At 44.6% G+C, this 13,703-nt stretch overlaps 1 protein-coding gene and 1 long non-coding RNA gene across 3 annotated transcripts in view; one reads left to right on the top strand and one right to left on the bottom strand.

The window, feature by feature from the left end:
• Nucleotides 1-7,046, bottom strand: part of CRIM1 (cysteine rich transmembrane BMP regulator 1) — a 171,579-nt gene extending 164,533 nt beyond the window's left edge. For both annotated transcript variants that reach the window (XM_021528080.3, XM_021528076.3), the window contains exon 1: nucleotides 6,590-7,046. In XM_021528080.3, coding sequence (XP_021383755.1) covers nucleotides 6,590-6,941 — 352 coding nt within the window. In that variant the 5' untranslated portion in view covers nucleotides 6,942-7,046. The remainder of the gene's footprint in view (nucleotides 1-6,589) is intronic.
• Nucleotides 6,703-13,703, top strand: part of LOC110469413 (uncharacterized) — a 150,920-nt gene continuing 143,919 nt past the window's right edge. The window contains exon 1 of the long non-coding RNA XR_013339700.1: nucleotides 6,703-6,805. This is a non-coding gene — a long non-coding RNA (uncharacterized LOC110469413). The remainder of the gene's footprint in view (nucleotides 6,806-13,703) is intronic.

The following is a 13,703-nucleotide window of genomic DNA, read 5'->3' on the forward strand; positions in this document are numbered from 1 at the left end:
AGAGTTCCCCCAGGGACTATTTTTAATCTGTATGCTTATGTGGAATTTAATCTATGCAAAGTTTTATTTTCCCATCTTAGTTTATGTTATTAAGTTTCTCCATGTTGGTAAGTTTCCCCATATACATAAGCTTTCTGTGTCAGCATCAGTCATTTTCCAAATTCCAGTCCAGTCAGACACAACCAGTGTCACTCAAAGTCTCAGGCAATACCCCGAGTTCATGATTTCCAAGTTTACATTCCCTGTGGATTAAATGCATTCTCAAATGAAAAGCAATTTATAAGTCACAAAAGATACTTAACAGGTCACCTCTACAAAGTATTTAATCCATTAAAACAGAAACATTTGGTTCTGTCTGCAAGATCCTATAGAATTATGGAGATGAAGAATCCTTAAGGGGAAGGCACAAAGTAAGGAGGGGAGGAGGACAGCATTTTTGAACCATATTAATGGGTTGATTATTGCATAATATGCCTGTCAGTGAAGTGACATTTTGGTTGACTAAGTACCAGGCAAGAAGTTAAATTATGCAAGAATCCTTGAATTAGCTAGAGGGTGCTTAAACCAGCAAAGATGCCCAGGGGTAAATCCAAAGGTAGCTTAAAAAATAGAAAAAGGAAAAGATACCTTTATAAGCACCATGATTTTGGGGAACCTGGTGAAAAATCACTTTCTGTGTAGAAAAATTCACATAAGCAAAGGATGCTTATAAAAAGCTTTAAAAACTAAAACTAAATAAAAAGAATATTCCTCTTACTAAAGTTAAAACACTTAGTAATCCAGCCTACCCACAGTGAGACTTCTAGTTTTAAACTTACCATATTGATCCACAACAGCCTGCATCATATCTGTTAGATGTTCCCATTTAATTTTTGCTGAAATACTGGAACAAGTAATTTCTAAAATCAAAACACGGTGCCCAGAAACAGAGTGGAAACCATTTCCAAGTCAAATAAGCACCTGATCCAATTCAAATTCCATGCAACACTCAGAGTTAAATGTTCTTAATGATGTTGAAATTTCAGCATTGATGAAATACAGAGCAGAAATAGCTTATAAATTATCCAGCATGTGTGTGTAAGAAGTCAGCATCCTCCTAGAAAGTGTTTTTGGGGGCAGCAGGGAGGGGAAGTAGGGGAAGGGGACTGTTAAATTTAATTAAGACTAGCATACAAGAAGCTAAATATTCACCAAATAACTACTTCTCATTCTAATTTCACAACCTAAGTAGTTTTTCTGATAGTTTTCTTTTCTTGACAACATCAATAACTTTCTGCTTGTCTTCCTGATATCTGGATTGCTGACAGCCTTTGAACAAAGTACTTTGACAGTCTTCGCACCAACAGCCATTGGTACACACTTAATATTGATGAAGTCTCCAACTAGATCATCAGTTCTAACACTTGATGTTACTGAAAGAAGTTCTCTGCATACACATGGACATCAGAACCATTGGTCATTTCCCCAGCCATTCACTACATATCAAATAAAAAACCCAACCAAACAAAAAAGATATCTGGGCAGCACTGTTCCAGTCCAAAGAGATGTAAACAACTGGGTTACCCACATGCAACTTACAGATTACTTGAACTTCAGTAACTTGTACAGAAAGCAAAATGCTGCCTGATCTTTAGTGCCCTAGACTGCATCACAAGCAAGAAGCCAAGCATGTCTGTCTGGAGACAGAGCACCAAGGGGAGGGCTTTGTGTCCACTGACCCATTATAGGACAGGACTGAAAACAAGTTTCTCCATAGGGTATGAGCTACCAAAGTTACTAATGATAAAAAATACTATCAAGTCTCCAGGCAAGTTGTTCTTACCTCACTAAAGCGGGGAAGAACTGCATTAGCACACATGTAACCAGTGCTTGAACAAAACAAAACAAACAAGCTCAGCTTTCCTCTTCAGAATTTTGAAAATAAAAAAGCTAGGCTTTAAGGTTTAAATGCTTCAGTTGCGTACTGTACATTGTGATCTTATATATTTCTCAGGGAGGAAAACTAGGCAGGCTCATGGGTGAGGAGAAGACAATGGACATATCCAAGCTCTCCCAACTTGCTTCAGCAAGGAGTCAAACAGACTGTAATGCTCCAAACTCCCAAAAAGATGCAGTTCAATAAATAAGACTAGGACTAGCCACAGTAAGTAAAGCTTCTGCCATCATCTTAGGACATTAACATGAATACTTCCCAATACTTGCCTAAAATCTGCTACAGCAACCTTCTCCTGGTCCCAAGGCAACTTCAGTTCACAAGTTATGCACTAGGCCGTAAGCAAAAAGAATACAGCAATAACTGTACCCCTCCCACCAAAAAAAAAAAAAAAAAAAAGACCCAATTAACAACTAAAACAAAAAACACACCCAAACCCCACTAAAACCAAACCAACAAACCAAAACCAAACAATGTAACAAATGCTATCGGTAAACTAGTGACACAGTGATACCTTCTTTCAATGTCTACCTAGAGGCTAATTCATATGGAAGGATATTCTAAAAAGAAACAGCTTCAGACTATCAGTTTTGTTAAGTATGCATTTCAAATGTATCACAAAAACTTATCTTTCTGTTACACAGTTAAAAACAATTTCCAGCCATTTTCAGTGTTATATTATTTACTACTGTCATGACTTTGAAGAGTTTAACAAAGCAATCTAGGCCTCTTCATCTAATAGCACTAGAATCTGGGGAAGCAGGGAAACAGACAAAAGAGAGTCAATTCAATAAGTGCTTTCACTGAGTAACCCAACTTCTTTGGCAGAGCTTTTTCAAGGCTCTCCTAGACAGCCAGAGCTCAACCCAGCTACAGAAGCCAAAGTTAAGGTGCTTTGGGAGAACAGTCTAATACAGTGGTGACTCCAAGACTACTGTCCTGGGTTGTAAGATAAGCTTGTATTCTATTTGCCATCTGTTGAAGGCAAACCTGTTGGGCAGGTTTTGTTATCTCTCTCAGAGACAATGTTTTGCCCCGTAGAGGCAATGGTTTGTTTATACACTATTGACTGACTCACTGCCGGGCTGGTAAATGTAACACCATCCCATTGTGAGGGGTCCCACCCAGAGGGGGAAGCCAAGCACTCTATTATTGTATAAAGGGGTAGCTTTTTGGGGAGAGAGGCAGCTGGCTCTCGCTCTTCGCGGGATTCCCAGAGAAGCAGCTCTCTTCGGCGGCACTCGCAGCGAAGCAGCCGGAGCGCGCTGAGGCGACGGCGGCGGAGCTCAGAGGCAACCCCGGCGCAGAGGAAGATCGGCCCCACTGCCACCAGATCTTCAGAGGAAAACTATACCCTTCTAAAGATCACCACTTCATCTGCAACTCATCAACCATTGCAAGGGGAGCAATCGTCCCAGCAGGACTGCTACTGGCACCTCGAATCCTCAGGTTCTGGACTTTTTTCACTGGTTTTGTTTGTACCGATTGCATTTGCCTTTTTAAATTGTTGTCTAGTTTTCTCCTAGTAAAGAATTGTTACTCCCATTCCCATATCTTTGCCTGAGAGCCTTTTAATTTAAAGATCCTGGTAATTCAGAGGGAGGGGGGTTTGCCGTTCTCCATTGCACAGGAGGCTTTGCCCTCTTTCACAGACTCCTGTCTTGTCGAACCAAGACAACTACTTTTCAAAGTAGAGAGTAAGGACAGTTCCTGCTTTGCATTTAAAATTTCTAAACCTTAAGAGGCTTTGGAAGGGGGTGTAGGCTCTCAACACCTCATAGAACCAATCCAGCAAATCCCTGTAAAGGATGTTGTAAAGTCAACAGAGGCTGGAGGTGTGCAAAGTCTCTCAAGAATGTCATTTAGGAGGTGAAGTACCAGCACTAGGACCTCAGAATTATTACTTACTAAAAATACAACTGCATTCAGGAAAGGCATTTACTCACTTCAGGATAACACAAATGGAATGTTAGAACTGCTTAGAGATGTGAATAGTTAAGGTGGTGAGATGTAAAAGAATTTCCTTCAGCTTTTAGAATGATAAAGGGGAAAAAAAACCCTCAGGATTAGCAACAGATTTCATTTATAAACAGTGCTTTAACAAAGAATAATCTGTAATTTCAGAAAGAGAAGGTACCAGCAACAGATGCCACAGAGACTTCTCTGACAGGTGTTACAGAATTCATTTATGTCAAGTACGTTAAATGCTAAAAACAAGTTAGCAGACAAGTATTTCTACCTGTTGCTATTCCAGCTCTCAAAGTCTTCTGCACCCTAGCACATGCTGATAGTCTGAAATAAGACAGCTTCAAAAATGATACAAAAAAACCACGCTTATACCTGTAGCCAGTAGGGGTCATTTCAGTGTAAAAAATTGCAATGAAAGAAAATACTAGAGACAGGAAGGAGAGTAAAAACATGAATTTCTATTCACACAGTTCTATAAGACACTTCCATTTCCTCCCCCCTGGACTGGGGAAGCAAAGGGTTTGCACTCTCAGTGCAAAACAAAAAAAGTGCAGCCTTTAATCTGTTAACAGATAAAGGCATGGCTTTAATACTACTACTCACATGAGGCATCACCAGCCTAGCCTGTTGCATGTGTGCCTGTAAACTGAACAACTGTTTAGGTCATCACAATCAAAAAACCAGAGCTATTCAACCTCATATCAGAGGCAGTGCAATCAGTACCCGTTTATCCTTGCTGCCACCTCATGTGCAAAACATGCACCATGAAGAACAACTGCTCCTCAGAATGAGGCAGTTTCCTGACAATTCACTACTAGGTATTCCAGGACTATTTATTAGGCTGACAGCTCAGCTCGGTTCCTTTTCATTTATGAGAACAAAAATTAAATAGATAAATTAGAATAAGAAAATTAAATAGGAAAGTTATCTCCCTTAGTTACAGTTAATAGATCATTATCTCCCTCCCCTAGGACTATTCCTACAGGGACAGCTGGAACTAGTTTCTAACCACAACACTAATTGAAACACAATCTTGCCAACAAATGCTTCATACTATTATCAACAGTAGATGGGACGTGTTAGGAGTTGAACTACAGCAACGTACAGATTGCATCACTTCAAAGGAATGAAATACTCTTAAACTGCCAGAGATGTCCATACTGTAATACAGTAAGGAAACTGGACCACTAAGGCTTTTAATGACTGTAGGCTCTTAGTTCCTTTAACCATCGAGAGGGGGGGAAGCTATTTTAGTCCAGATTTTACTCAAAAACACACAAGAGTGTTGCTGTTCGCTACCACTCCTCTTAGCGTCTCAAGAGAAACTCCTGTAAAACCAGGAAAGTTTTCCAAGTACCTTTGCTTGTACTTTTCTATTTACAAAAACTTTTCCAATACATATTAAAAATAAGACACTACAGCAATGTACGTATTCAGCAACATAGTCTCAGTCAAGGTCTTCAAAATAGTTTAGGGCAATTTAAAAGTGTTTAATAATTGAGCTTTGAAGCTAGAGCTCATTCTACCCAAGCATCAGCTCCCGAGGCTGACAGCATTGGTTGTAGCACAGGCGGGACACACTGCCCTGCTCTGCTGTGGTTTGCAATTTATTTGTTACGGGGGCAAATGGAATCTTAAACTAATAATGAGCGCCAGGACAAAGGTCAGCTGCCCACTAAAACTGACCGGGTTTAGCTTTCTTAAAATAGTGCATCATTTTAAATGCAAGTTTTTTTGGATAGATGCTGCCTCGCCATCTCTCTAGACTTTCTACTGCCCTCTACCCGCCGAGAGGAGACTGCCTCCATCTCCTTTTCCAGAATTGTCGAAGCTCCCACTCTGTATCACATACACATTTATACATATCCCAAACTACTGCTTATTTGTAATCTCTTTACAGCGCCATGTTTTCCCTATATTTGAGGGAAAATGATGCAATTTGAGGTACAAGAGAAAGAGACTTAAAATTTTGTCTTTGGCCTTTCATTAATTTGTAACACATAAAAAAATAAATCTTAGGAATAGATAAAAAACTGAAGGGCAGTGAAGTCCTTTTGCATTTCATACCAATTGATCACCTCACAAGACGGCAGGAAGCTGAAGAGACTGCGAGAGGAGCTCTACCGTGAGTATTTATACCCCTTGATGCTCCAGAAGGGAAAGACACCCCTTATCGTTATATGCCGAGCAGGACAGGCAGAAAGATATTAAGTGACAGGAAAGGAACAGGAAACAAAACTTTATACCAGATGATCAGCCTTCGTCGTTTCTTTACACAGGAGGGAATCCAGAACAGGCATCATGTGTGCACGACTGATCTCCGCCGATCTCCATCTGCCAAACTCTTACCCAGTCCTTTATCAAGGAATTTCAACTGGGCATCAGTAGCTGATACAAGCTATCAGCTTGTGACGCGAGTGACAGGCTACGGAGAATTACTAGAACCCTAAAGTTTAGGGTACGAAAATCAAGGGCAAAACTTCTAAGTAGGAGCTGGTTGGGTATTTTAAGCAGGGAAGGTTAGAAGACAAGCTTGCAGACGTGACGGGCGGGCGGACTGGAAGGGAAGGAAGGCGCACCGGCGCCTAAGACGTCTTAGGTGCGCACTCCTTCCTTCCCCGCGGCCCATGGGGTACTCCCACCCCGGGGGACGGATGGAGGGATGGAGGGTGTCCCGCCACCTCTCACCTTCGCAGACGCCCACTTCGTACTCGGTGATGGAGTCTCCGTTGAGCGGCGGTCGGATGACACAGCGCAAGCCGCGGTCGCAAGCTCCGTGCAGTCCATAGACTCCCCCGCAGCTCTCGTTCCGCTGCCGAGCGCACATGGAACAGCAACCGCAGATCCCCAGCACGATGCTACCGGGGCAGCTCTTCGGTTCTTCGCATTTGGATTCGTCGCAGGGTAAGCAGACGAGAGCACTAGTCCCCGACTCGCCCAGCAGCAGGGCCAGGAGGAACAGCCACCCCGCGGCCGCCAGGTGCCAGCCGCCGTCTCCGCCCGGGCGTCTCCTCCCGGCCGAGACCGCTGCCAGGTACATCCCAGCCGCCGCAGCCCGGCCTGGGCCGGGGGGAGCCTCTCGGAAGCCCCCTCACCGGGCGGCGGACCTGAGCGTGCCGCGGCTCCTTCCCGCCGCCCCCGCCTCCGGCCCCCCGAGGAAAGTTTCCTCTCTCGGCGGCGGCGGCGGCTTCGGCCAAACTTCTCCGAGTGGCGGCTCCGCCCGCTGCCCCTTCCGGGAAGCGGCGTCCCTCAGCCCGTTCGTCCCCGGCCCGCCGGCTCCCTGTTCCGCGGCGTGCGTGCGAGCGGCTGCGCGGCGGCGGCTGCTGGCTCTGTCCCCCGCGCGTCCTGCCTCACTCGCCCCGCTCCAAGTGCGCCCTCTGCCCTGCCCCCATTGGGCTACGATTGCCGCCGCACCGCCCCGAGTACCCGTCCGCGCCTCTCTCATTGGGCACTGCCGGGGCTGGCCCGCCCCCTTTCCTCCCGCGCCCCCCCCAGCCCCAGATCCTGGGGCTGGAAGAGGCGCAGCGGAGGCGAGGAGCAGCCTGGGCCCCACAGCGGCCGCCGCCTCCGCCTCCCCTGCACCTCCCCTCCCCCTCCCCTCCCTTTCCCGGGGCTCTGGGCGCGGAGCGGCGCGGCGGCGCCAGACCGCGGGGACGGGCCGGCGGCGGCCCGGGGGACACCGGGGGCGGGGAGGGAGAGGGCCCCGCAAAGGGCGCAGCCCCAGCAAGGCGATGCTGCGGGGAGCCGTAAATGGGGCCTCGCCGTCCCCAGCCGTGGTGGCGAGAGCCCCCTCCTCTTCCTCTGTCTGCTTCCTCGAGGGGCGCGGGGATCCGGGACGGGGAGCGCCTCCGCGCCCTCTTCAGCCCCAGCGCCACGGGAGAGGAGAACCGGTCGCTCCCCGCCCCGCCCCGTTCCGTTTCCTCAGCCGGGCTCCCGGGCGCGCCCAGGTGCCCCGCGGGTGCGGGGAAGCCGTGGCGGACCTGCTCCGCGGGGGCGGGAGGGGCCGTCCCGCTCTAGCGGCGGCGCAGCGCTATCCCGGGCCGCTCCTCTGCCGGCTCATAAACAAGCGGCGGTATCGCCGCTCGCCCACCGACCTCGGCACCAAAAGCCAGCCCCGGGCCGCCTGGTGCGCTTCGCCGGCACACGGGCAAAAGGCGCCCACGGCTGCCGGCCGGTCTTGCCTACCGAACGGCTGCCGTTACCGCCCAGAGCCAGCCGGGCAGCCGCGGCCCTGCCGCCGCCCGGTCCGCCGGGGCTGCGCGGGCCAAGGACGGCCCGGAGCGGCGGCGAGAGGTGCGGCGGCGCTGTGGCGGTGGCCCTGGCCCTGCCAGGCCGGCAGGCGGCAGCGCTGGGCGCGGCGCTCGCTCCGGCGGAGTGCGGCTGGACTGAGGTGCCTGCCCTCGGGCGAGGGCCGGCGGGAGGGAAACCGAGAGGAACGGTGTTGCCGAAGGTCAGAATGCTGCTTTGTCTGCGGGCGGCAGCGACCGGGCGGAGGAGACGGCAGCAAACAGGAGGTAGCTGGCCGCAAAGGGCAGTCCCTCGGTACAGTTTCAGAGCGGGACCTGCCACTACTGTGTCCTGCCCAGCCCAAGGTGAGATGGCAGCTTTGGAAACGATGGATCCCGCGGTCAGGAATGCCCTGAACTGGGGTCATTTAGTTTATTAAGCCCCTGGTAACGCAAGTGATTTTGTCAGCTGCAGGGTGCTGAGCCTGGGAAGGCTTGGATTGGTGCCAGCAGTTTGGGAAGGAGGGTCTGGAACCTTAATAGAGATTATTACAGAGAGGCCAAGACATGGTTCTTACAGTTTCTCTAGTCCCACACACATATTCACTTGGGCACAACCAGTTCTCATGTCAGTCAAGGAGTTGCTATGGAAAAGCAAAGCTCCAAACTGGCAAAGCAGAGTTCCCACCAGGAAGAGATGGCACTATAGTGTAAAGCTTTGTCAGTGCGGGTATACCATTTAAGTGAGTTTTAGAAGCACTGTAATTCACTGTTGTTGACTCCAGCCTAAATACCTACTATAGCAAAGATTCCCTATTGCTAGAACAGGCCCATTGGTAATGGAAACAGTGCAACCATGTAACATGATGTCAAAAATAAAGCATTTTCATATTTGTCTATTTTAAAAAATAATGGTTTTATCGTAGCAGAATATCAGGCTGTATTGTGATCCATTCAGAACTTAAACTAAATTGTAGGAGATATTTTTCAAGAGCTGCAATGTTTTATTAGTAGTTTGCAAGACATTGGTCTGTTTCTCAGTGAAGCCCTCTTATTGCAGAAAAACACTTGATACAGCATACATTAAAAGGATTAGGGCCATTCAGCTGACGTATCTCAGCAACAAATGGACAAACAGCAATTTACTGGACAAAAGAATTTGAAGAAATACTGTGATATATTTCTTTAAGAGATTTAGAAAGTAAATTACAAGCTGGTCTTGCTAAATGCAGTGTGTTTTGGTATAAACCCAATGTATACATTTGAGGACAACCAAAAACATTGTATGTTTCTGAATTCTGGGAAGAAGTAAGTCAAGAAAGCATCCTGAAGGTCATATTAGACAAGGCCTCAAGCTCTGTTATGCAGATGCACGATATTCCATGGTGAAGCGACACACCAAGTAAGAAGTTTTGTGCCATTTCCTCAAAAATGCAAATTCCTCCTCGTCTCATCGTCAGCCCTCTCGTGTCAGTTTGCCGAAGCACCTGCAGGGGTCAGACTACTTTTGATTCACCAGAAAATTCCACGAAAAAACCCGCTGTGACTGGGATGAGAGTAGTTTGTAAAAACCTACTGTTTCCTACAAGCTGGAAACACTGCCTTTTGGACATGTATTTTACTGACGAGGCACATGAAGGGATTTTGCCTTCCATGTATAGCATCGCTGAGATTGCTTTTTGAATGAGACATACAGTTCTAGTGACTATTTTTAAAACACTGTTCACAAACCTGAGATTGTGCAGAAAGGAATCACAACAGTGATTTTAGTGCTAGGGAGGATGCTGCACTATACAATACGTGGTCAGAGGCTTGAATTTAATAGGCTTAGTTTATCAAAAGATGAAAAGTGAACTGATTACAATGTACTAATCCCCTCATGTGAAAAAATGAACTGGTCTATGAAAAATGCGTAGGTATTTTCCCAGGACTTATGTACATAGCCAGCATGGAAAGCCCAGACATGTTGGATTGCAGGCAGTTCAATATATCCCAGACATGCCAGACCTACCCAACATGTACTGTACTGATGTACAGTATATTCAACACACAAAGAATTCACTGGACCTACTGTGCCTGTTTGCTTGTGTGGGAATGAACAAAGAAGGTCTAGAAGCAATACAAAAACAGATTAAGAGGAAAGCTATGGACAGCTTAGATAAGAATGTTGTAGGGCCCTGAGAAAATGAGAGCAAACTTTTGAGCTGACTGCCAAGTGAGAGAGGCTTCAGCTGTGAACAGGATTAGTACCCTGATTCATGCACTGTTTGTCCTATGATAGCTGCATGGAAGAGAGGAAAATACAGAGATATGTATGGAACAAGGACAAAATTTCAGTCTTCTTGTCTCCTTAGGTCTTGCTTTTTAGATCCAAGTCACAAATTGTTCATGCTTATGCTTGTGTTTCCCTCTTCTGGCCCCAGGAATCAAAATACTTCATTGCACAGTGGCACAGATTCAACAGGAAAGGTAGAGAATTCTCATGCCCCAAATCTGAGAAGAGTCCACAGGGACAATAAGGTATTCCATGGAAATCAGCTAGTCTGATACCTGATGACTTTACAGGGAAAGTGAATATCCCTGCTTTCCCCAGCAAGAAGCAGTGGATCCATCTGGAAGATGGGAAATTCACTTATATTTGCTCCTACCTATTTCTTGATTTATTAAGGGTTCAACTGATCCAAATAGCTTAGGAGTAAATGGATTCAGCTACTGAAGTGAAACCCAGCTTCTTATTTTCCCTAGAAACAGGTTAGTAAATACTGCTGAATACAACTGTGGGAGGAAGAAAAGCATTCTGATAAACAGGCTGTAGCAGCTGAAATTTTCTGGGCTTGTTCTCCTGTAATGCTAGTGTTGTATTGAAGCCACATCTAGGTTGGATGAAGTTGCAGCAGTAATTGAGAGGAGCTGTATAGCTTTCTTGGTCATCAAGGAATGCAGAGCTTTTTTGAATCCATACAGTGATATGAGAAAACCATTCCCTTCACTGATTCCTCAGTTCTGTACTCACTACTCTTCCTTCTGGTAAATCTCCGTAGATCTCCCCATGTGAAAAAATACATATTCAGTGTAAATTTCCTGTAATTTTGAAATTTACAATAGTGATAACTGAAATGATTTAATTTTATTATATGGTTGAAGACCTTTATACTACCAAGAATAAAAAATATCTCCCTCCCCCAACATAAATAAAATACCAAAATGTCCTAATTTCAGTTCAAAAGGCTGTTTCCATTGTACTGATATATGCTGGTAACTCCCTATATATCTCTGAATTTGGGAACATTGGTGTTTTTAATACCAAACTTGTATTTATTTCCTACACAAATGTTTTGTTTCTATTCTGTACCTCATTGTGTCTTTGTTGCACATGAAACTTCTTTTTTCATTCTTTAGTTTGTTAAGATCATTTACATCTCCTTTGTAGCAGTCTCTTGACATAAACTCATTCGTAAACAGGTTATACACATGAACAATCTCTACTACCAGAAAACAAAAAGATCAAGATGAAACCTGCCACTAATACAAGCAGTGCTGATTCAGTCTAAACCCCGTGAGAATGATTTTTCTTATCTTCACAGAAATATCATGGACTTATTACATTAGTAGCTGCAAGGTGTTTCAAAACTTCTAAATGGAAAATGGTGGGAAATTGAGAAAATGAATAGAAGAGTTCATTTCAATACAAACAATCTGTGTAAGAATTGTTTTGAACCATTTCATAACAAATAAATATCCTATCAGGAAGTCTCTGGGGTGTTTTTTAGCCCTGCAAGTTTTTCTTCTCAGTTGAATCCTTAGTTTGGGACAGTTCAGTAGTTAAAAATTTAAGTCTGGAATACCTAACAACCAGGTATGCAGTTTTTTTCTTAATACATCTTTGATTCCTCATGTGGAACATAGAAGTAAAAGTATCTACTTTTTTTAATGGCCTCAGAGCAACTGCATAAGCAATTTTAAAATACATTGCATTACTAATTTAGTTGTGAATATTTTTTTCTCAAATATAGAAGCTATATATTTATACAAATTGTAAATAAATAAGGTATAAATGGATGGGATTGGCCATTTACACATGTAGTTCTTCACATTGCACTTAAGTCACTGAAACTGTGAATTCAACTCAAGGATTTTTTCAGACCTTAACAAGCTAGAATATATAACTTTAAAATTGCAAAGATAAGGAACTAGGGAGTCAATATCTATTTAAGGATATGTACCAGAAACATACTGGGAGAAATAACTACTATATCTAGAAATGCAGTGTTGTATTTAAATTGATCACACTCAAGGTCATGTTTGATTTAGCTTCTTTAGCAAGGAAACACAATTTGCTGTCAGCTTACAGAAGAAAAGTATAAGTATTTTAAACTGGTATGTCATTCTAGGGATTATTTGCATTTTTATTACAGAAAATCTGGCCACCAGAAAAGTAGGTGGATTAGATCAGCATCCACAATCCTCTTCATAGTGCTGCATACTGATAAGATTTTAAATGTTAGAATATAAATCTGAAAATACTGTGCTTATTTCACTGCAATCTGCCATGTTTCAATAACTGCAGTATAAAATAGAGGAAATCAAATAGGATCAGGTATACACTGGATATGAACTAGGGTTTGTCCTAGCTAATCCCCTAGCTTAGCAGGTCCATGGAAAGTTCATAGCATTCTAGTCAAGGTACTTCTGATTCTGAACACAGTTTTGAGCTCTTGAAGGAAAAGCAGGAGGGCTGAAGCTGGTAGGTACAGACAAAGCTGGTGGGTAGCTGTTGCCTTGGTAAGTCAGGGCCCAGCTGTAATACTTTCTGCTTCAGTTCAAACTCATCAAAACTTGTCTGAGCTTTAAACTCTTCAAATGACTGATTCAAATAGGGGCAAAATGGTTTGTCCTCTGGTTTTCAGCTCAATCAAATGCTGAAAAGGGAAAGGAACGAAACACCTGAAACTCAACCCAACCTCAAACCCCAGGAAATACAGGATGTATGCAAGATGGTCTATGGGATCACTCCATGAGGCTGAAATGGGGAAAAGAGAGATCTGATGGCAGTGGTGACTGCAGAGAGTGGAGACCTGGTGGGTGTGGAGCACACCAGTGTGTTGGTGTCTTGTCAATACAACTCTACTTCCCATGGTTATGAGCTTGCTCATGTTGAGCCTTTCAGGAGTCTCTGGACTTACAACATGAGCAGTCCATAACACAGACAAGCCATCAGCAGTTGACTGAGAGGCAATTAGAGCTGATCCTGCTTTATGGCAAGAGAGCTGTATAACTCCCTGTGAGTTTCCTGACAATGTTTCTATAACTTTTGCACCATTGTGTATTCTGGCTGGAACTCACAAATGCCAGAGGTTGTTACAACAATCTCAACCTGCCCTATTACCTAGTTATCAAATTAACCTATTTTTGATGCTGCATAGAAGCTTTTATTCCAAGAAATCACAGCAAATTTCCAGTATTTTTTTTCTAGCTCTTTCTAGATTTTAATTCTGATAAATATAACTAGCTGTAAAAGCCATCTATCCCTACTGTCTTGATTCCCTTCATGTCTATAGTCACCTTCTCAGTTTCTG

The sequence above is a fragment of the Lonchura striata genome, chromosome 3 (genome assembly GCF_046129695.1).
Source record: "Lonchura striata isolate bLonStr1 chromosome 3, bLonStr1.mat, whole genome shotgun sequence".
Taxonomy (NCBI): Eukaryota; Metazoa; Chordata; class Aves; order Passeriformes; family Estrildidae; genus Lonchura; species Lonchura striata.